The following is a 23,353-nucleotide window of genomic DNA, read 5'->3' as shown; positions in this document are numbered from 1 at the left end:
TAGCAACGGCAAGGGAAATAACTGCTCATGCGCAATCGCGTGATTCTGGGGACCGGCATACTAGAAACTTCCCCATAACTGTTTTATTATACCGAAACAAACAAAGGAGATTTATTAACTATAGAGACTTAGACATTTTTTAAAAAAAATATATAGAGGCATTTATATAAATAATCAAAAATGCATGTAATTCCAATTTTGTTAAATATATAATGCATCAAAACGGGAAAAATAAAATTATTAAAAAAAATAATAATTTCACTGACATTTCGAAGGATTATCGTTGTCCTCTTTTTGCTTAGAATTTCCAGTATGATTTTGACATCGCATGTCGAAATGTTTTGATGTCATAGTTACATTGCTAATAACATTACGTCACGGACTCGAGATTCCTTGAACGCTCAGCCCACTCTTCATTTTAATTGGTTAAAATTATTAATAAATATTCATGAGGGAGTAGTCCCAGGGAGTAGCTCCGATTTTTCAGGGAGTAGTCCTCAGATGGAGGAAATAGTATCTTCTCGGGAAAATAGACAGTTTTATGGTATTAATTTTATATAAAGTAAAAACAGTAGAGGTATAATAATGGTCGTTATTTTAATAGTTCTTGCAACATTTACTTATGTCTGATTAATGTGACAAAACAAAAAAAAAAATAAGATCTATGAAACGCATGTTGACAACTAACATTCAGGTTTTAGACTACTGGAAATATCCAATATAATGCATTGTGAACAATGAAAATGGAAATTAAGAATTAAAATAAATTCATTTATCAAATCATGGAGTAAACCAGTCGTGGATATGTTCCTTTATTTAGAACCGATAACGTTAACGTAGGAAGATCTGCTGTGCGGAATTCTTTGCCATAAAGCAGATCATTTATTACTTATTGGCAGCAAAACTGACCAAAAAAAAAAAAAAAAAAAAAAAAAAAAAAAAAAAAGGATAGTATGGTTACCGTAAAATCTTTCAAAATCAAATGTTATCATGTATGTATTATCTTGAATCTGATGATACATAAGATTTCATTGCAGTTGTGTAATTACTATTGGATGATCCCTCGTGTTAGAACATTACTTTTGGATGATCCCTCGTGTTAGAACATTACTATTGGATGATCCCTCGTGTTAGAACATTACTATTGGATGATCCCTCGTATTAGAACATTACTTTTGGATGATCCCTCGTGTTAGAACATTACTATTGGATGATCCCTCGTATTAGAACATTACATTTGGATGATCCCTCGTGTTAGAACATTACTATTGGATGATCCCTCGTATTAGAACATTACTTTTGGATGATCCCTCGTATTAGAACATTACTTTTGGATGATCCCTCGTGTTAGAACATTACTATTGGATGATCCCTCGTGTTAGAACATTACTATTGGATGATCCCTCGTATTAGAACATTACTTTTGGATGATCCCTCGTATTAGAATTTTAACCTGTTCCGGATAATCACAGGTACCAATGTCCCTTTTATCCATTTTCTATTTAATGATGAATCTTGAATTTTTGTTAACATTCAAAACAATATTACAAATATTAAAAATTCAAAATATATTATAGTTGAAGACAATGTATTAAAGTCTTGGAAAATGTTTGAAAAGAATTCTGTTTGTTTGTTCAGTGAAATAGGTGTGTACAGTTGTAATAATGATGTCCAATGAACTTATGCATTTTTTTTTGGTGTAGATGCGTTGAAAATGGAAAATCATCATCCTTTGTTTAGCTAATGTAAAATCACGGTGTTATTGGAATATGGAACACACTAAAATTTTATCAAGGAAATAGTAATTCATCTGACTGAGTTGCTTCTCTTGGCAGAGGGTCAATCCACCTTGAGAATTTGCTCGGGTCTTCTGTTGATTTATTATAGTAGGGTAATTATGCAGTTACTTGTATTAAATCACTTTATTGTTTATATCCTGAAATGTCCATGCAAGTTGGAAATTTCTTTTAAATTTTTCCTTTTTTCGATTTTTTGGAGAGGAAATACTTAATATATATCACTTCAAACGATGTTAAAATTTTGTTTTAAAATTCTCTTTATACACTTAGAATATCAGATTGATCAAATTTCGAAACACTGTTATGAGGTCACCTGAGTCACTCTGGTGACTTATTGCTATCTATTCGTCCGTCATCGTGCATCGTCCGTCGTGAGTTAACATTTGAACATTTTCAGCTTCTTCTTTGAAACAACTGAACCAATTTCAACCAATTTTGGCATAGAAAATCTATGAGTGAAGGGAAACAAAAATTTCATGGTCCCTGTCCCCCTGGGGCTTTAGGGGTGGGGCTAAAATCATCAAAATTAGTGATATCTGTAAAAATCTTCTTCTTTACTCCTGGACATTAAGCAGTCAAAGTGTTGGCATGATTGTAATAGGCATTGAGCCCTCTACCAAAATTGTGAAATTCTTGGCCCCAGGGTCAGGGGTTCTGGAGTTAGGGTGGGGCTCTAATGATCATATAGTGAAAATGCATAAACTATTTAAAAATCTTCTTCTCTCCCCCTAAAAAAAGGTGCATGGTTATGATGATCAAGGGTACCTCCTCCAAAATTATGAAATTTGTGGCCCCACGATCAGGGGTTCCGCGGAATGGGGCTCTATTTATTATATAGTGAAAGTGTATTATTTCTTTGATAATCCTCTTCTCAGTTCCTGTCTATTAAACAAACAAACCAAGTTCATAGTTATGATGAGCAAAAGTGTATCTTCCAAAATTGTGAATTTCATGGTGCCTGGGTCTGAGGTTCTGGTGTTAGGGTGGGGTTCTATTGATTATATAGTGATACTGCATTATAATTCTTTCAAGTCTTCTTTTCTGCTCCTAGGTATTTAGAAGATGAACGAAGTGCCTGGTTATGATGATCAAGAGAGCCTCTTTCCAAATTGTGAAATTTGTGGCCCCAGGGTGAGGGATTCTGGGGGTCGTGGGCAGTTGCTCTATTAATTATTTAGTGAAAGTACATGTACATTATTTCTATGAAAATCTTCCCTGATCCTGGGATTTAGCAGATACTCAGTAATGTAAGTGCATGGTAATAATGAACAAGGATGCCTCTTCCAAAATTGGGGAGGGAGGGGGTGGTCTGTTCAATAGTATATATACTTAGTATTGGAAATGCATTTATTTATTTCTTTGAATATCTTCTTCTCTGCTACTAGGTATTTAGCAGATAAACTAATTGCATGGTTATGATGAGCAATAATGCCTTTTCAAAAAGTTTGAAACTCATAACCCCTGGGTCAGGGGGTTTAAGTGTTAGGGTGGGGCTCTTTTGAATATATTAATTGTAAAAATGCATTATTTCTTTGAAAATCTTCTTCTCTGTCCGTGGGTATTTAGCAACCATACTTAGTGCATGGTTATTATGATCAAGGGTGTCTCTTCCAAAGTTGTGAATTTCTTGGTCCCTGGGTCAGGGGCTCTGGTGTTAGGATGGGGCTATGTTGAATCTATAGTGAAAATGCATTATTTCTTTGAAAATCTTCCCTGCTCCTGGGAATCTAGGAGGCAAAGATAGAATATAAAGTTGTAACAAGCAGATTTTTACCTGATTTTTTGACATTTTGCACGACTTGGTCAATTAAATATTTTGTATTCTATTGAAAGAAGTTATTCTCCTTTGCTATTCACCTATGATGATTAATCACTGTAAATAATGTAACAAAAAAGTCAATTGAATAACAGAATTATACAAGAATTTTGAAAATATTTAATACAAAAAATACTTTCATTGTTTTTAAATTGTTTTTTACTTTTAAATAATAGATAAATAAAAATGGGACAAAAACACCTTACCTTTGTTCATCAAAATTTTATGTTCTTCAAAGACTAAGAGAGGCCAGTGTGAGAGGGAATGAGATGGGTTTACTAATAATGCTCAAGAACTATAGACTTGTTCAGCCCGCATGGGGATAATGACAAATGGGGGGGGGGGGGGGAGTACAAGCAAGTAAATAGATCAACTTTAAGATTTGTTACCGTGCCCTGAATTAATTATTTTGCTGATCCCTGATCATCCTATTTCTCTTGCTTTTGGGCTATATAGCTTCATTTATCAGCTTATTTCGTTTTAGTTAATATTCAATCTATGGATCCTTTACAAAATTACATTATACTCAGGTGACCGTTAAGGCCCTTGGGCCTCTTATTACAAATAGTTGTCAGTAGTAAATATTAATTGATTGATTGTATGGTGTTTTACGTCCCATTCAGGAATTTTTCACTCACTGTATGCGGGCGAAAGGCTTAAAATTTAGACCTATACTCGGCACTCAGGGCCATTGAGCAATGAGGATTCTTTATCGTGCCAATGCCTACCGTGACACTGGACATCGATTTTTAAGGTAGCGACATAACAAAATACGGGAGCATAAAGGATCTTATCTTAATTAGATTAAATTATATAGGAAATATCATCCTTTATTATCTTGCCTGGTAAGGTACCTCAATTTTTTTGTGAGGGAACTTTTTAAGAGTAGCAATATTTCAATAACAAATTCTTGCTAAAAATATAATTTATTGAGGAAGAGATGTCATCTGACCTTAATGCCGAACGTTTGGCGAAGGAACAGTCACCACCTAGGTTTGACGCGACGTGGTGAAAGAGAACCAAACCCGGGCCTCCCGATCAAGGAGCGAACTCTAGGGGATTTTGAAGAGGTTAGAAATATCAATCTTTTAAATCTAATAAAGGTATGATTTTAACTGTAGTATTATCAGTTTTTATCTTTATAAAAATCTTTCGAATGAAAATCAAAATTGTCTCTTTTGAAACAATCCTGCTTTAGTTGTGCTAAAGTCTCTGTTGTTAAGAATTTTTACACAATAAGAAGGAGCAGAAAGAATCCCTAAATTGAAATGAAATAGATTAAAATCGTCTATTCTGGAGACTAAAGGTCAGAAAAAAAGAATTCTTAATAGCCTAAAACGGCACTGGCTGGAATAGTGTGTAGCAAACGTCTGTTCACAAGCTCCAACTGTTCGTCTTTTTGTTCCCGATGTCCGATACTCTCTCATGCTTAAAATCTGAAAATTAACTGACTGTTATAATGTGTCCTTAGATAGCCGGACGAGCTTACAAATTTGGCAATTTGGCGAATTAGGATAGCATTTCACCAAACCGCAAAAACCAGCTATTGCGACTTTGACGAAATTTGTCTGTAAACAGGCGCGTATTTATTGAATTAGCATCCTACTCGACAGCGCAAACAAAGGCTTATTATTCAACATTTATCATAGTGCCTCGTTTAATACAAGAGAGCTTTAATGTGTATAAAATTGCTTGTTTTTGTATTATAATAAAATTTTCCGATAAGAAACAAGTCTAGCGAGTTCAATCCATCTGCTTCAGAAAGCTTGTGAGATCTTGCAAGATATTTCTATTTCTTCTTGCTTTTGATTTTTCTGTGCTGATGCCAGTATCCATAATATTGGCAAAACGTGTTTAATATCAGCCATATCCAGAGTATTGATAACAATAAAAGAAAGAATTGAAGAGGTTCCTTGCTTTCCTTCCTCGGAGTAAGTTTTCCCGTACGTTTGTTATGTGTACGCGAAATAAGTTCATACAAAAATCTACAATAAAATTGATAATTTTGTCTGCTAAGACAGATTCTAAATTTCACTAAAATGCATGCGTTTGATTGTGAAATGAACATAACGTTAACTAACAATCTTAGAAATTAATCCCAATTTTTTCCAAAAAAAAAAAAAATAAAAATACAATGGTCATGAATAACTCTATTGAGAAAAGTTTTAATATAACATAAATCAAATCATAGTGTTATCCATAAATCTGGTATCGTTAACTTAAATTACAAAAATTTCGATATACCAGCAGTCATAAGGCAATGTTACGGAAGTAAATGCATAAACATGATTATTGAAATAAACCTGAATTTGGCATATTTTTTTCGTTTTGGGGTGTTGAGTATAGAGAGCTAAACATGAATTTTGAAGTCTGGCACGAATCTAGAGATGTTAAAATTTCTGGGGGAAATCGTTACGGATGTTAATTTTCAACAATATGGGTTGAAATTCTTGACAATAGATATAATTGTCGTTTCACTGTTTGTTTTAAGCAAAAGTATTAAGCATTTCGTCCCCCCCCCCAACTAAAACTGGTTATACCTTAATTAAATTCATAAACATTCCTGGCTTACCGTCACGGAAGTGCGACAATTATTTTTGTCTAAATTCATTTTGCTATGTCGAAAATGTAATGGTCTAAATCATATTCGGTTCCATGCAATGTCACTTTCAGGTAAGTTCAAATTCATTGTCAGATCTGAAAGGTTTGTGTGCAATTTAAAACAAAAACGTCACGAAAGTTAATTTATTTTCTGTGACTGGCTGTGATTTCGTTTAAAACAAGACTATTGCATTTCTTTGCAAGTGTGTTTGGGTGTATGTGGAAAAAAATGTTCTTTTATATGCCATGCAATTATTAGAGATTAATATTTGCAGTGGAATACCTTTTAAACATATGACACATTTATTAAATGGATTCGATGGCAACATGTGTTTTGTCGGACCCAAACTGTTTACTTCAGGCCGTTTGGCCAAAGGAAAACAGTTTGGTTCGAGAGGTCGGCAAAACGCATTTTGCATGAGAACAAAGTCAATGAATACTTTTATACCTTTTACTTTTTTGACGTATCTTGTGCTGGCTTCCATGATGTAAATTTCGTTTAACTGCACAGCAATTCATTTTGGCCAATTCCCTTGAACTCCAACGAAGGCAAATAAGACTATATAGTTGATCCAGCCCACAGTGTTACGTAAGCGGTCCAGTATCTCATTGACATGTCCAATATCTCATGCTGCGGTACAACATCGTTTTTTTTTTTTTAAATTTAAATTTGATTTGATTTTTTTAAATTCAACTTAAATTCTTTTATTTGTTTATTTATTTATTTATCTATTTATTATTTTATTCATTTATTTATTTTATGTTTTTGATCGGTCAGTAAAACATTGGAAATGTTAGAGACTTTTTTTAGCATAGATTTATATAGGAAACATTTTTTAAAGATATAACAAAATGTATAATGTTCATGTCAGAACTCTAAAAAAAATTGCATATATATTGTTAGATATTTATAAAACCATGTATATACTTTCAAATTATAAATAAGATTTTATATAGTAGTAAATTTGTAAGCGACATAAAAAATATTTGATCACGTTTCTGCATAAAATGACTGAAATAAAAATTCCGAAAATATTTTAATTTAATCAAATAATATACTTCTTCTAGATTTCAAAATTTTCACTTTGTGTCCCTCTTTTACAAATCTATGCAATTTTCTCATCACTCTATAGGAGAGTATTAAGAGATCTTGGGGGAGGGGGGAATATGTGGCTAACCAGTTATTTTACACATATACCGGTACTTATATAAAGTTATAAACAGAAATGATTTAGTATCTATGTTCATGATTTTTGCGGAAAAAAGATTTTGTGTCAAGTGGCCTTAAAATGAAAGTTAAAAGTTCTTAAGAGGATTCTCTTTTCGCTTCTTTTGTGTTATTTTCCAACCTTTTGATGCGCTTTGGTAAAAAATCAATCTTTGGTTCTCGAAAAGTTTCTCAGTGCAGAAATAAGTACCTTACATGTCAAGGTTGTAATGCTTATCTTATGAATGAATATAATTATATTAAGGTGAGATATGACACAATGCAAAGAAGCTCGTCTAATGCGTAAGTTTCAATCAGTACATCACTTTATAATAGGGTTTATATAATCATAATCTTTAATTCCGCTCAAGGAACTATATATAGAAACTGTTTATTACTAACATGCACAAAACACACACAACTATTTCATGGATATCATTTATTTATTTGCTTATTTATTTTGACATGTGCATTACCTGTGTCAAGACCTTTTAAATATACTATGATTTCTGACCCCTTGACCTTGAAGTTTGACCTATCTTATAAAAATTCTAGCATTGCTTTGAATTGGTCATGAAATTTGAATGAGAAAAGATAGGGCTTTCAAATTTGACATGTGCATTACCTGTGACAAGATGTTTCCGAGCATGCTCTATGATTGACCCCTTGACCTTGATCTTCAAGTCTGACCTAATTTTCAAATATTTCATAAGTGTTGCTAACTTTTGAAGGACCGAAGATAAGGCATTCATATTTGACACGTGCATTACATGTGACAAGCATTTCCAAATGCTGTTATGATTTTTAACCCCATGACCTTGACGTTTGACCCAATTTTCAAAAATTTTAACATTGTTGTTAACTTTTGATTAAGAGAAGGTATGGCATTTACATTTGACATGTGCATTATACCTGTTTCAAGACCTTTCCGACTGTATACTTTGGTTTTTGATATTTTTTAACGTGCGAATTACTTGTGACAAGACCTTTCTGATTGTATTATGATGTTTGACCTCATGACTTGATCTTGAAGTTTGATGTAGTTTTGAGAAGCTATAATCTTTGCCATAACTATTTGTAATTCAATAATTACAAAGCGGGGGACCACAATTCTTTGAATTTGCTTGTTCATTTATTTATTTATTATTATTTTAAATGTATTGTATACGTATGTACAAGAAAAAAGAGTAGCAATATATATATATATATATATATATATATATATATATATATATATATATATATATATATATATATGATTGTTCTTCTGTTGTTTTTGTAATTATAAATGACGTATCATTGTTGGCATCGGAAGCAAATTGAAAGTGGGGGGGGGGGCTAATTGAAAGGGGGGGCTAAACCAATAAAAAAAGGTAAGCCCCAATTTTCAATGCCTATATTATGTCTATCTTTGCAAAAAAGTGGGGGGGGGGGGGGTCCCTAGCCCCCCGGTTCCGACGCCTATGCGTACAATGCGACATGATTGTTTCCAAGGGTCTAGCTTGTAAGACACAACGTATCGGCCACCGTCTTATAGTGGCGTAATCTGCCAAGGGTCTGTGCAAAATACCAGACGGTGTTTCCTATATAATCCTATTGGAAATCAGTTGAATTGCCAATATCATAATTTTTAATTGTCGTATTTCTTTTTAAGGCCATTTTGAAAAACAGTTTAGAAGTCACATGATGATGTAGCTGCAGATCTGTAGCTCGCTGGTCTGAAAAAAAATTGGATAGACGTCTTAGACGACCAGAGATCTACAGTGCCACCCATTGAAAAAAGTGTATATTTATTGCGCACGAAAAGTGCGCTATTTCTCGATTCATTTCTCCTTATATTTAAGCTGCCATCTGAAAATATTACAAACCGTGTGTTCCTTACATATTCTTTTACTACTTCCAAAATAAAACATTCCCCAAACCGTTGTTTATAGCCCTCCTAGCTGGGCCTGAAATTGGTGCCATCAAAGGTTTCGCCTATTCATATTGTCAGTTTGGGTGGCGAGACACTATTCGGTCCAACACTCTTCCTGTGTTACTTTTACATGAAGTTTTGTTGTGGAAGTAGTAAAGGAATATGTTAGGTTGTATTCATAGGTCACTGTAGGTCGTACATGTATCCGTAGGTCATTCATAGATCGTTTTCGTAGGTCATTGGGCTGTATATTGGCTGACTTGTTTCATACCAGTTGTTAGGCCTTTGTTTTTGTACTGAATTGACTACGGATAGCTCCGTTTACCTGATCAATACATAGAGCTCACGGCGGGTATGACCGGTCAACAGGGGGTGCTTATTCCTCGTAGGCACCTGATCCCACCTCAGGAATTTCCATGGGTCCGCGTTTTATGCCCTCTTCAAATATTTGTATTGTTTGTGGATTTTTTGAGATCGATCTGTTATACACATTTTTCAATGGATGTCACGTACTGTAGATCGATCTCTGGTCTTCCATCCCATTAATGTGTCGTCTGACCACTGACCTAAATAGATACTGTATAAAAGTACAGATTTGCCATCATTTGGAGAGAATGAAAAAAATAATGCTGGGTTTAATCAGAGATAGAATAAATGTTATTTATATCTCTGGTTTGATAGGGAAAGTTTGTGATAAATATCTGTTTCCATGGCCTTAGCAATAATTAAGCCTGTAGAAACTGTTTTACAGATTTCTAATTAGGCCATAAGGAGATAGGTGAACATAGCGTGCAGAAAGCCTATAGCTTCACATATATAAAAATCCTTTCAATTTGTGAATTTAGTGTTTAGAGTAAAGTTTTCATTATTGAAATTCATGAAATTATGATAAACAAAACTTTTTCTGAGGAAAATTTTCTCAGCAAAATTTATTCTTTTATAATGTGGAATTCGTGGGGTTCGAACCCTAGCAATAAAAATCCTAAATATCTTCTTTTTTTCGAGACTAGCGCGCTAATTACTAGACTACACAAGTCCTGATGAATAGTGGTATTTAAATCATGTTTGTGATATGACCCTTGACTTAATGGACTTCAAGTATTTCTGGAAAAGATGCGAATGCTATGTTTTTTTTAAGGGTATAGTGGGTCTTTGATCCATATTTTTGGAAACCAGAAAATGTTTATTTTTATGCAATCTTTGAGGATTAAATTTCAAAAAATGGAGCGAAGACCCACTCATATCGAAAAATAGTGTTATAATGTGAGTGTGTGTATAATATTTCATAAGCATCTTTGTGAGATTTTGCCGATTGTAGAGATTTTACATAAAGTATATTTTAATGTTGGATGAAATGTCAAGGAAATTTTTGATACAATTGACTTTTCACCTTCGTGTTTGTCACACTATAGGGTTTTCGCTCGTCATATTCACCCATCTTCTTTTTTGAGAGCGTTACAGGGTTAAGGACGATAACTCTTACCACTCTTTATTATACCGTTGATCATGTGACGCACTTGCAAAATGGTAGTCGTAGACCTTAACGTTTAAACTTAATCCGACTGAAATGAAAACAAATCTAATAATTTGTGAAAGGAGCTAAATGAAGAGAAATGTCGGATAATAATGGCAGTTCGTGAAGTAAAAGTTTGTTTACTAGGGGTAAGATTGTGAACAGTTTGGTGCTGGATTATATAATGTAAACAAATACCAAACACCAAAGAGAAAGTAAGAAATTAATCAATTAATGGATCTGAAACCGAAACATATCCTGTAAATATCCTATATATCTTATATTTGTCTTTTTTAATAAATAACATTTTTCTTGAAAGGCTGAACGTTTTCCTTTATTTGCTTTGGACAATATGGGTATATTATAAGTATGTTTGAATGATGTTTACCTTGTACATGTTCGTGTTTTTTGGACAGGATTCGGGAGTTGGGAAGTCCAGTATTGTATTGAGGTTTGTCAATGATTCATTCAAGCCAGCATTGGAGAGCACAATAGGGTATGTATTTATCCTGTACATGGAAGCAAAAATAGACACAGCCTTCAATGAAAGACATGTATGTCAATTAATTTAATAATATACATTTATTGACTGGGTTCGAGGGCAACATGCATTTTGTCGGACCCAAGAATCAAACTATTTGCCTGAGGCCGTTAGGCCAAAGGCAAACGGTTTGGTTCGAGGGGTGTACAAAACGCATTTTGCCTGAGAACACAGTCAATAAGTGTATTGTTATACCTTTTACTTTTTATTTTGACATAACATGATGTAAATTTTGTTTACCCGCACTGCGGTTTAAACTTGGTCAGTTCTGTAAAGTTCTGTTAAACTCCAACGAATGCAGCCAAATAAGATACAGTTGACTACGCCCACACTGTGATGTAAGTGGTTCAACATCTCGTTGACTGGTCCAATCTCGCTCTGCGGTCTAACATTGATTTTTTTATGACGACTCAGTAAAACATTGGAAATGTAGGAAACAATTTTTAAACGTATAACAAATGCAATTGTTATACCTTTAAAAAATCTATACTAAAAAAGCCCAATGTTTTACTGAATGGTCATAAAAAAATTGATGTTTGACTGTGGAGTGAGATATTGGACCTGTTCATGAGATATTGTACTGCTTACGTCACACTGTGGGGAGTATCAGCTAAATATCATTTGCATTCGTTGGTGTTCATCAGTGACAGAATTGACTAAGTTTAACAGCAGTCAAGTAAAGGAAATTTTACATCATGGAAGGCAGCACAAGATACATGCATGTCAAAACAATAAAAGGTACATGTATAGCAAAACATTTAGTGTGTTCAAGAGCAAAATACATTTGTCGATCCCTCAAACTAAACTTTGTTTTTGGTTTTAAGGCCTCAGGCAAACAGTTTGGTTCTTGGGTCCGACAAAACACTTGTTGCCCTCGAACCCAGTCAATAAATGTATAATGTTGTCTTTGTTGGACACATGCAGGAAAGTCAGTGATTTTATACAACTTAAATCAAGATAAATATAGACTATTCAATTTGAAAAGAAATTTACTTGTAGAAGTGTTCTATATATGTATTCATATTTCACACAAAACTTTATTGAAAATCTGAGAATAATTATTGCTGCTTTTTAGTGCTTCCTTCATGACTAAGAGGGTAGAGGTGTATGATGTATCATACCAATTCCAGATATGGGACACGGCAGGTCAAGAAAAGGTATGACCCAAATCAGGAGAGAGACGATCTCAACTGTAAATTCAGTATCAATATCTACTTGAGAAGAAGCTATTTAGTTAATGGTCTTTCACAGTATGCGCCAAAAACTTTTTTCATCACTAGCCCAGTGGGGCTAGCAATTGCAAAATATTACTAGCCGAATCATTTTTGCTAACCCCCTTAAAAGTGTGAAAAATAGAATGACATATGGTTTTATTTCATACCTTTACTTTAGGTTGAATTAACAAGCTCATATTTAATTTAAAAAATTAAATTTCTATCAACTCAACCATATATCCTGTCATTTTATTGTCATGTGACACAACTGCATCTATGTGAAGTTATTTGATCATGTTAATGAACTGATTTTGTTTTACACATGGATACAGTTTGATGCCCCATAAACATTTATTACAATATGTTCCTATATGAGTCTTGGCCCACTGCCTGCCCATTTTTCCATGGAAACTGATAAACTCAAAGCATTTCTTTATGTTAGTAACAGTTTCCATCTCAACTTTTAACCATTTATTACATGGCGACCGGGATGTCAAGTTATGAATAACCAAACCAGGGTAAGGTCAGAAAGATAACAAAATCATGGACAGTGGGCTAGTTGCTTTTGGCACACACTTAAATAAATCTTGAAAATCATAAATAAATAAAACTGGCAATTTATTAATGGGAAAATTTATTTGTAGTTAGATACATAACATTCTATTATGAGTAAATATACAGAAAGGTTAATCAATTTGTAGTTATAACTTCTGAAAATATTCATATTTCGGACAAATTCCCCTTTTGTTTCACAGTATAGATCTTTGGCACCTATGTATTACAGAGGAGCAGCTGCTGCCATAATTGTGTATGACATCACAAGGGAGGTAATTATTTATGAAATAATGTATTTTTTAAAAAAAAACTGTGTTGATGCTGCATGTGCAATTTAAAGTATTTCTTTGAAAAAATGTCATCCAGTGAATCATGACTGCAGTTAGATATAGCTGCATATGAGGAACACTGTTCATTAACTGTTGCTAACAGAGTTCTTACATGTATCTGACTCAGTGAATCTGTCAACAATAATGAAGTCAGTCACATTCAATTTGACAACATTTAATTGTGGTTATGCAGGTAAATGTACCTGTCCATCAAAGCCAGTGAGTTTCAGACCATTGCTTTCATAGACGAACTAAAATGGCTCATTGATTCGTTGATTCTTATTATGAAAGTAAAAGTGACATTTGTATTACAGGCCACCTTTAGAACTGTAAAGGACTGGGTGAGGGAGTTAAAAAGAAATGGCACACCAGATATGGTGATAGCTATTGCAGGAAACAAATGTGACCTTAGTGACCTGAGGGAGGTCAGATATCGTGGTAAGTAAATATACCTGGTAAATATACCAGTACTTAATAAATAAAGTGTACATTAAATACATGTATGGTCAAAATTTATATGTAAACCCCGAAATGATGTTAATTATATGATGATAGGGTATGTTAAAATATCCTTGAGCCCACCAAGCAGCTATTATATAGCCTACATGTAGAATGGATGATTATTATATGTTCCTGTGTGGGTCTTACTTTTGGAGACTTAGATTTCCAGATTTATATTTCATGGTTTATTAATCACAATTTCCGTGGTTCAGATGCTGAAGAGTATGCTCGGTCCATAGGAGCCCTATTTATTGAGACAAGTGCTTTATCAGCAGTTAATGTACCACAGCTGTTTACTGCAATAGGTTAGTAGTGGATGTACTCATTTTTTTTAAATACCTTAAAAAAACTTGGTTAAAGCTCTAATACTATGTCATGTTATGTGAACACTCTATTGCACCAGTAAATTTGAAGCGTCTTTTAGTTTGGTACTGTATAATTACAATGTGAGACACAACCTACTTTCAGCTGACGGACTTCCTCCTGAGGACCCAGTGTCCGCTCGACCAGGAAATACTATACACCTACGTCACCAGGACAAAAACCAAGAGACAAAATCCTCCTGCTGTGGATCCAAGAAGCCAAGATGACGAAGTGATCTTTAGAGAAATACCTCTTACGTATCATGAAATGTTTATAAAAGTGTTTATACTGGAATCATGAAGATTTTTAATGTATGAAATCTCGTACAATCGAAAGCATTTTAGGCATAATGTGAAGTATTATTTCTAATAGAGTTTGGAACACATTGAATGTGTACTACTACTAGTGTATGAAGACATACATTGTATTAACTCAGTTGATATAGTTATTAAGAAGTCCTTTTTCACATGATCAGAATTGCATTGCTGCATGATTTTTTTTGGGGGTGACTATTCAGATTAGTTTACAATTTTATCATCAGTACTTTTGATAAAAGTCTCTTTAGAGGCTTACATGTACTTATTTGATGTTTAATTCAAAACTGAGTTATTCTGGGATTTAATTATCTGATTATATAACTATTATAAAAAGTTTCATATATTTAACCAGATTAAAAACTTCTTTTGAATAACTATCCTTTTTTCAAGCAAATGTCCCCCCCCCCCCTTTCATGCAATGGTTCTTTTCTGTTTGGAACAAATATAAATAATTTTGGGTTTATTTTTTCAAACCATAAATTGCAAGTTTTAAATTCTAATGTCTTCCATTTTCTCTTGTTGTGTGCATATCTGTTTGTTTTAAATATGTACATATAGGTTGGCTAAATCTGTTTTTGGAAAACAACTTGATGTTTTAAATTTGATAATCTCTCAAAAATCAGTGTAGAAATGGCATTATTTTTAATTAATTGACTTTCTGTGGTTCCTCTTTCAGAAAGACTTTCCTTAATCACTAAATCAGAAAAAAATTATTTTAACTTTCTTAATTAACTGCTCTTATAGCTATTCCTGTAATGGATGGAAGTGGTACATGTACTAAAGAGAAATTGTAAACATTGTATTTCTTGTAAGATGCCAGTAAATGCAGTATACTGTATAGAAAAGGATAATTAACTATTTCTTTCTATAAATGACCGTTATTAAACTTCTGTGAAACAGAGGAGGGAAATGCAGGGTTTTTATATATTCTGCAATTAGTATTGCTATTTATTATCAGACATTCCACTGACCTGCCTAAATTGGTTATGTTTTTAAAAATGTTTTTATATGTTGTACTTTTATTATAAACCTTTAAAAATAAACCAACATGAAGTTTTGATTGATATTTTTTCTTCTTTGCTGCATTGAACTAATTTGATGGAGCTTGGGACATAGATAAAGGAAGAGAGTTGACACTGATTTTTTTTTTCAAATCATTGCCCTAAGACAGGCGGATAATTAATGCAGGTTTGACCTTGCTGCAGAACTGTAGCGCTATGGTTTTATGTTTTAGTCTTTGACCATATGGTTTGACCTTACTGCAACAAAAAGTTGGAGAGGGGTGGAGTTTCAGGCCCTTTAATAAAAATAAAAATTTCTATGCTAAATTAACAACAAAAGATTAAATTCTGAAAAAGAGGAAGTCACTCAGGGGAGACAACCACCCCCTGATACCACGTGACTTAGGAAATGGCGATAAGAAATGAGTTCGTTAAACAGTTAAAAAGATCTCAAGAAAGAGCAAGGTAAGTAGTAATAGTAGTGCGCAATCATCAATTCAAAGCATGACCTAGGGAGTAGTCAACTAAGTTAGGACGATCATTGGAAGTTTTATTCCATTCGTGTTGTTTTATTAGGTATATGTAAACATTTGCAAGAATAAGGAGTTGCAAAGCTGACATCAAGCCTCGGTATATTGTTGAAACCACGGTCTTAAATTTTGAAATGACAGTAAGGAATTTCGATTATCTACATATTGATACATTGTCAGGAAGAGAATGCTGACTCGGGTGTGTGTTCTGACCTCTTGTTCTGATGTACTTTTAATTTCTACCTTTGGGGAAAAGGCTGAAACTTTACGTTTCAGGACGGGTACTTGTGCTTTATAAGTTTGTTTGGCAAACATTGTGTATTAAGCACATCTTATAGTGTCCAATACAGTACATTTACCATCGTCCCCATTAAAAAATGCACATGATTCTGATATTATTTTCATACACTGGTAGAATTAAAACAAAGCGAGGTTCATATATGATATAATGATTATATATATTTATTTTGTACATTATATACATTTGATAGTCTTCATCGTGAAGACTCTTGCAAGCTTAAACGCTATGACTGTCATCAATCACTTGATTGTAAAAGTGAAGGTTCTACATAGATAGGTTCCTTCTCTTCCATTGCAATATAAACATCCTCCGTGTCAGGTTTCTGATCAGAAGACGATTCTGTATCCCCAAAGTCAATCAAGTCTTTTTCTTCCTGAACACAATCAACTTCAGTTTTGTTTTGAAAATTCCCTTCTTCTGTGGTTACTATATCAGAATTGTTAGAATTTCGCCTGGTTGAATTTCTCGAGTTCTCTGCAAAACTTTCCATAGCTCCACTATAGCGAGCTATGTTTGGGAATGGGTTTTCCGCTCCATCCGGTCTTCTAAGTTTTACCTGTGACATTCCCGTGCCAAGCTGACTGTTTTTAATTTCTTCAAAACCGAATGGTAACATAACGTCCAAAACAGGTAATTTCTTGGACTGGTCTGGTATATCCTCACTTAAAAGGTCCACAACAGGTGCTTGCTTTGTAGGGTTCAAAACTGGAAGCACTTTGGAAGATATATGCGGTGCTTCCCCAGTCAGAAAATCTCTCGATATGTCATCTTGGTCTTTCTTTGACAAGGGTTTAGAATCTGTCACCTCAGTCTCAGATGGAAATGCTGGTGTTTGTATTGAAACGTTAGATTCATAAAAACGATTACAGTTGGCTTTCGCTGTACGATTTAGAGGCCATGTTTTGATCGAGGAAATTGGAGATTCGTTGTGTTCTTCCTCAACTGCTGCTGGTATCGTCTCGTATAGATTTTGATCATACTCTGAAGTTTTCGTTTCAACAACATTCGCATTTCTTTCAACGCTAGCATACAGAGCATTACTACCTGTATTTTGTCCTATAGGCCAACTTGCGATTGTTGCTATTTCATGCTCTGCATCTTCAGAATCTGAACTTGACGAGGACGACCGATTGTTTCCAAAGGCAGTGAAGGAGACTCTTTTCCTTTTTGGGACTGTTAACACTTTCCTCGATGGAGGTAAACTTGCTGGACGTTCAGGTAAACTTGGAGGAACCTCCTCTGGAGGTTTATCGCTCATCCCCAAAAATTTTTTCAAGTCCTTTCTGTATTTATCAAGGTCTTCGTATTCACTTTCCATATTTGCATATCCAGTTTCACAGGCTACCGTCTTGGTAGGTTCGGAGTTTGAACGTTCATTTTTGGGTTCATTGAAGCACATACTGTCTGGCTGTGAAAAAGATCTAGTAAACCCAGAATTACCACTGTCGGTGACGACGATTGCTTCCGGAATAGAGACCCTTATTTCTGAATATGAAATAGCACTATCGAACGATTCCTTGTTTCGATGGGCCTGTTCGTCTGCAGTGGATGTCTGGTAACTCGAAGGACAAGAAACACCCGAATCGTGTGATTCGATAGAAAATGAACGTTTCTCTTCTAAGTTTTCGCTGGTCATATCACTCTGTGTGTTGTGTTCTTCGGTTGTGCCCATGCATGGTCTTTCATCAACATTGGGAGAAATGTTCTCGGTTACATCTGAACTCGATGTAGTCTTTGGAATTTCAGATTCCTCTGCACCAGCTTCACATTCATGGTCTTTTCTGTGTTTAACATTAGCTGGTATGTGACTGTAGCCATGACTGTCTAACATGACTTCCAGTGGTTTAGAACTATCTTCTGTTGCAACACAGACTTTAGCAACTATTTCTGGTTTTATCTCCAATTTGGACTTATCTGTTAATGTCAAAATATCATATTGATGTGGAGATTTCTTATCCGACTGAACATGCAGAGAAAGACTCCTTGTGTGTGAATGTGAATTTTCTTCTGATCTTTCTTCACTAACGTTACTTCCAAGTGTTAAAGAATTACATCGAAGTCTAGAGAAATTTTCATTCTTTTCTTGCCAGCAAGCAGTTCTCTCTAGAGCGCTTTTGAGAGACAATGTTGGGGAGTTGGTAACAGGGCTAGGCACTGATTTGTTGCTTTCTGCAGAAGACGAAGCTCGACTTCTCTGTCCGGAATTCGACAAAATGTTGTGAAATCCTCGTTCCATTGACATTGTTCTGTCCCGGGACTCCTGACTCTGACAAGATCGCCTTTTCCTCATCTCGATTGCCTTGTTGATGTTAGTCTTGATCGCCTGTAATATCGCATGTACCAGAGTCGTCTGGAACTCGAATTTTGCTTCTCCACAGCTAGCTTTCCTACAGAAATTATATTACTGATCATTAATAGCTCACAGTTCCATAGGTATCAATTCTTGTGTGATAAACGTTGTTACTTACGCCCCACTTTCTATAAATAGAATGTGCTGTCTGCTTGTATCCATGTGGAATCGCTTCAAACAGTCCAGCCTCCATTCCATTCCAGTCTGACCATTGGTTCCTTCTATAGAAATAACTTCCGGAGACACAACCATAAGGTATTCCCCCTGTATGTTGCAGCGTTTTGCGTCATCATTTGTAACAACAGTAACAGGGAATCCATCTTAAAAGGAATACTTTTTATGAGAGCATGAAAGGCATAAAATGAGAGGTTTGAACAGGACAGATTGCTTAAAATTAGAATGACCAATGTAACTTTTTTAACTTACCCTCTTCTGTTATTCTCTGGTTTGGCAAGAATATTTGTTTGAAGGCCAATATCCATTGCTCTGTTTCTTTTTGTGTCTGTGCACAAAGAACCAGGGTTGGTGTGGTTTGTACGATCTGGAATGCCAGTTTGTGAGTTTTGGAAGAACATGGTTCAACAGCTGTTACATTTTCCAGAAGGTATGTCTGTTTGTCGGCTGATGGAGGATTTGTTTTTGAAGAAGCCTCGTTCAGAAAGAAATCCAATTTTGCTGCTAGAGTTCCAGATGCTAAATTGCTCATTTCCTGCATGACAGCCCATTTTCTTTTCCATGTCTACGAATAAACAAATAAAAAAAGGTTGTTAGACCTCGTGCATACACGCCCGTAAGAACCAATTTCAATTTTTTTTTTGTGGGGGAGGCAACCTAAAAGAAAGGACTTTATTCGGTAATGACTAATATTTGCCCCCCAAAATCAAACTTTGACGGAGAAATATATAATTACATTCTAAAACGGTGATATCTGCAGACTTCAAAGCACTGAATAGTTTTATAAGCCATGATATGACATCAGGAAAATGACGTAAATTCAACATTTCCATGATTTATACAGAAAAAAAGGTGTATATATTACGTCCATATTTTGAGTAAAAATCACGAAGCGCAGGTCTGCTCCAACTCAATATTTTGATATAATGTGTAGAATGATAATATCATTGAAATGTGTAAATATTGTTCTGGAGCAGGTCTGCGCTCTACAAATTTTATAGTAAAAATTGAACAGATTTTGTCAATTTTTTTCCTTTTTCTGAGAAATAACACAAAATTCGAATAGTTTGTAACGTCATAGAAACAAAAAATTGCCAATAACTTACTTTGAAACTATAATATTTTTGGTTAAGTTAGATTTCTCATACAATATATACAATTCAGCACATTTCAAGAAATTTTCGCAATATGACTTGCTGGGGCAAAAATACATATATTGCACATAGTTCTTTCTGACAAGCAAATAAAGAAAATATACAGGACGGAGTCATCAGACGTTATTATTGAGGGGGAACAACAGTGAATGTGTTGTTTTTTTTTTGGGGGGGGGGTGGTTACTGTTTTTGCAAATTATTGAAGGGGGAGGGAGTAGGGGGACTACACCATCCTCCGTACCTACGGGCCTGTCATGGAAACAAAAAAGATACTTTATGTATTTAGCCCCACTCCAAATCAAAATACATGCAATAAAAATGATTAACTGTTCTGTTCAACAAAGTCAAGTACAAATGATTTGGGCAAGTAGCAAACACAATGATGTACATGTAAGTTCCAAGATATGGCCTATACCCATTGTGTGTAGTTTATTGGCATATTGTCGAGCAAATAGTATTGAACTAGAACTGGTCCTGGGGATCATGAAACAGAGAGACTTAATTTGTTAATTGTGAATTGAAACTTAATTTGCAGATAACAACGGTTTAATGATGCAATCTTAGATAACTTTTTTTTTTAATTGTTTAAAATTATGTCAGTGCAATTTTTATTTTGGCCTAAGCTTAAGATATTTCATGATCTTAGAGCTTGATCTTTGTTGCGACTAAAATTAAAATTGGAGGAACTTCTCAGATCCTTATATTGGAGCGAGGTTTACAAGGGTAGCAAATATAATTCTCTCTCTCTCTCTCTCTGATATTTCTTAAAAAATACATTCAGTTAATTACTTACACTATGGTAGATTTACGGTATCTACTGAAATCATTCTGAAAAAAATTACATTTTGTGCAGTTATGTTTTCTTTTCAATATTTTTAAAACATCTGTTTAAGGAGTAAACAAATATATATGAAGTCCTAATGTATATCTACATGTATGTCTTAATTAGTAGTTCAGAGAGCTAACTTCTAAACAAAGATGAGTTTTGACCCAGTAACCTGCATTTTGGCAATGGCCTCAAGTATATATACATAGAAATTGGCTTTAATCAACTGCAATTGTTATCAGTGGAGATATGTAAATTAAGGGATACATGATGTGTACGTGAATTTGATAATGAATGGAAGGGGAAGGATAATTTATCAGGGTCTGTTGTGTATTGGCCGTGCGACCATTGTTTTTATTTATAATCAGTATCAATCATTTATATTCAGTATTTATAGACGACAAAGTTAGGTAAAATATATAAATTCAAAATGTTAGAGAGTAAAATTTAAGAAAAGGTTTATTTTTTTTCAAAACCAAAGATATTATTAAGAGGCCTTTTTGTATAAAATATAGTGATCACGTAAAATCAAGTCATGTTATCGGGCCTTGTGGATGCAACATCCTGTGGTGATACAAATTGTCATGAATATATAGTAATTGTCTTCCACTAGTGACGTACAATTTTGTCCACTATGGTAAAAATTATAGGAATATAATTGGATGCATCGTTGTGGTTATATCATCAAGTGGTTACGTATACTTGTACTACAACCCATCACAAGAATACAGGAGGAAAACAGTGATAAACACGGCATCAGTGTCAGCATCAGTGTCAAATATACTAGTTCGTTATGAAATAAAAGTAAACCAAATGCACCTTTTGGGAAATCATGACATAACCTATGTCAGGTGACTAAATACTTTCAAAAACTGTTCACCAGTGAATTACACGTTTGTACTGTTACCAATTTAGGTCATTCCAAGTTTTTTCTCTGTTTAGCGTCCACCCATCTTTAAAAAGCTTACCTACCTATTCGCAAAAAAACACACAGGACAAAATAAAACACAGACTTGATAGTCATAAAAATGACGACAAATTTTACTTCATTAATCTATTTTTAAAAATCTATTCTTCAGCAAAAGCAATGTATTAAATGCTTAAAATGTAACTAATATGACATATTGTAGACAAATATTTAGCGAAATTGAGAGAATTCAAAGATTTTGACCAGAATAATCAATTTCAGGACTGCTGATTTTGGGTTTTTTTTTCTGAGGTGTCAAAAACCAAGGCGCACTGATGCTAAACATAGAAAAAAAAACTTGGAATGGCCTTAAATCTAAGAAACAGATTTTCAGGCTATAGGTTGTATGTACATTTATCTAATCTAAAAAGGGATTCACTGGACAAACACTAAAATCGCGTTCTTTACATTTGTGTTTATTTAAGAAAAAAGATTCACAAGGCATACACTGAATATAGTCATGTCAATGTATTGTTTTAACCACTAATGATATAAAATCACTAAAGTTAGCATGAGTGTATGAATATGTATCCATTAATTTGTACTTACAGAAAACAAAGATCATACAGTGGACGATATTGGTATCAATAAATGATCTAATTTATATCATTCATTGACGTTGTATCGAATGTGGCTTGCATAACATTGACTGATAAATTATGATGATACATGAAACATGAAATAATGATACACGTACCTGGGAACGTTGTTTACCTTCATAAGAGGTTGGAAAAAATAATTACAAAATTACATTTCAGCCTGATGCTATAATGAAATATACTATATTTGACGAGGATATACTTTGAATTCTCAGCATTGGTTAATCCCCTGACTACGATTCAGTGCTTGAATATTTCTGGTCGTTTTCTTCTTATTGTACAGAGGCCGAAATTTAACATTCTTTCTTTATATACAGATATTGCATACAAGAGTTAAGATGCAGTATGACTGAATCTTACATATTCATAAGTTTCAGCATAGATGATTTAATTGTTCCTATACTTATTAAATAGGGATATTTACATATTTTCAAAAGATTAACGCAATAATGCCAATATAACACAGTAATTTGAATACATTTATTTTTCCCCTACGAAAATAATAGCTTAATTAATATAGTTTCATAATACATTTCAAATGGTCTACCTCAAGTGTTTAATTTTTCTTTAAAATTATAAAAGGCCCGGTCTACACTAAGTTTTTATTTTTTAATAGTTCTTCATAATTATAAATGATCTACCTTAAGTTTTCTTCCTTTGATACATGATGGTTCCTTAACCTCAAGATATCCACATTTTTGCACTCCCTCCATTCAATACCCGTGTGTATGTGTCGACGTTTCGTTTGATAATAGTTCCCCTATCTCTACTGCATTAATA

At 34.1% G+C, this 23,353-nt stretch overlaps 2 protein-coding genes across 2 annotated transcripts; one reads left to right on the top strand and one right to left on the bottom strand.

The window, feature by feature from the left end:
- Nucleotides 1-10,871: 10,871 nt before the first annotated feature.
- On the top strand, nucleotides 10,872-15,731 carry LOC133196531 (ras-related protein Rab-22A-like). Its single transcript, XM_061332405.1, has 7 exons — nucleotides 10,872-11,000; nucleotides 11,268-11,347; nucleotides 12,468-12,549; nucleotides 13,362-13,433; nucleotides 13,805-13,928; nucleotides 14,204-14,296; nucleotides 14,460-15,731. The coding sequence occupies exons 1-7, from the start codon at nucleotides 10,965-10,967 to the stop codon at nucleotides 14,579-14,581; spliced, it is 609 nt and encodes a 202-aa protein (XP_061188389.1). The 5' UTR covers nucleotides 10,872-10,964; the 3' UTR covers nucleotides 14,582-15,731.
- Nucleotides 15,732-16,677: 946 nt separating this feature from the next.
- Nucleotides 16,678-23,353, bottom strand: LOC133197509 (uncharacterized). Its single transcript, XM_061333584.1, has 4 exons — nucleotides 23,215-23,353; nucleotides 19,280-19,592; nucleotides 18,972-19,173; nucleotides 16,678-18,890 (listed from the first exon to the last, which is right to left on the bottom strand). The coding sequence occupies exons 1-4, from the start codon at nucleotides 23,284-23,286 to the stop codon at nucleotides 16,739-16,741; spliced, it is 2,739 nt and encodes a 912-aa protein (XP_061189568.1). The 5' UTR covers nucleotides 23,287-23,353; the 3' UTR covers nucleotides 16,678-16,738.

The sequence above is a fragment of the Saccostrea echinata genome, unplaced genomic scaffold, assembly GCF_033153115.1.
Source record: "Saccostrea echinata isolate AGI-Se365-2 ecotype Australia unplaced genomic scaffold, CSIRO_AGI_Sech_v1 ptg000030l, whole genome shotgun sequence".
NCBI classification, from domain to species: Eukaryota; Metazoa; Mollusca; class Bivalvia; order Ostreida; family Ostreidae; genus Saccostrea; species Saccostrea echinata.
This window is presented reverse-complemented; position numbering and strand designations above follow the sequence as displayed.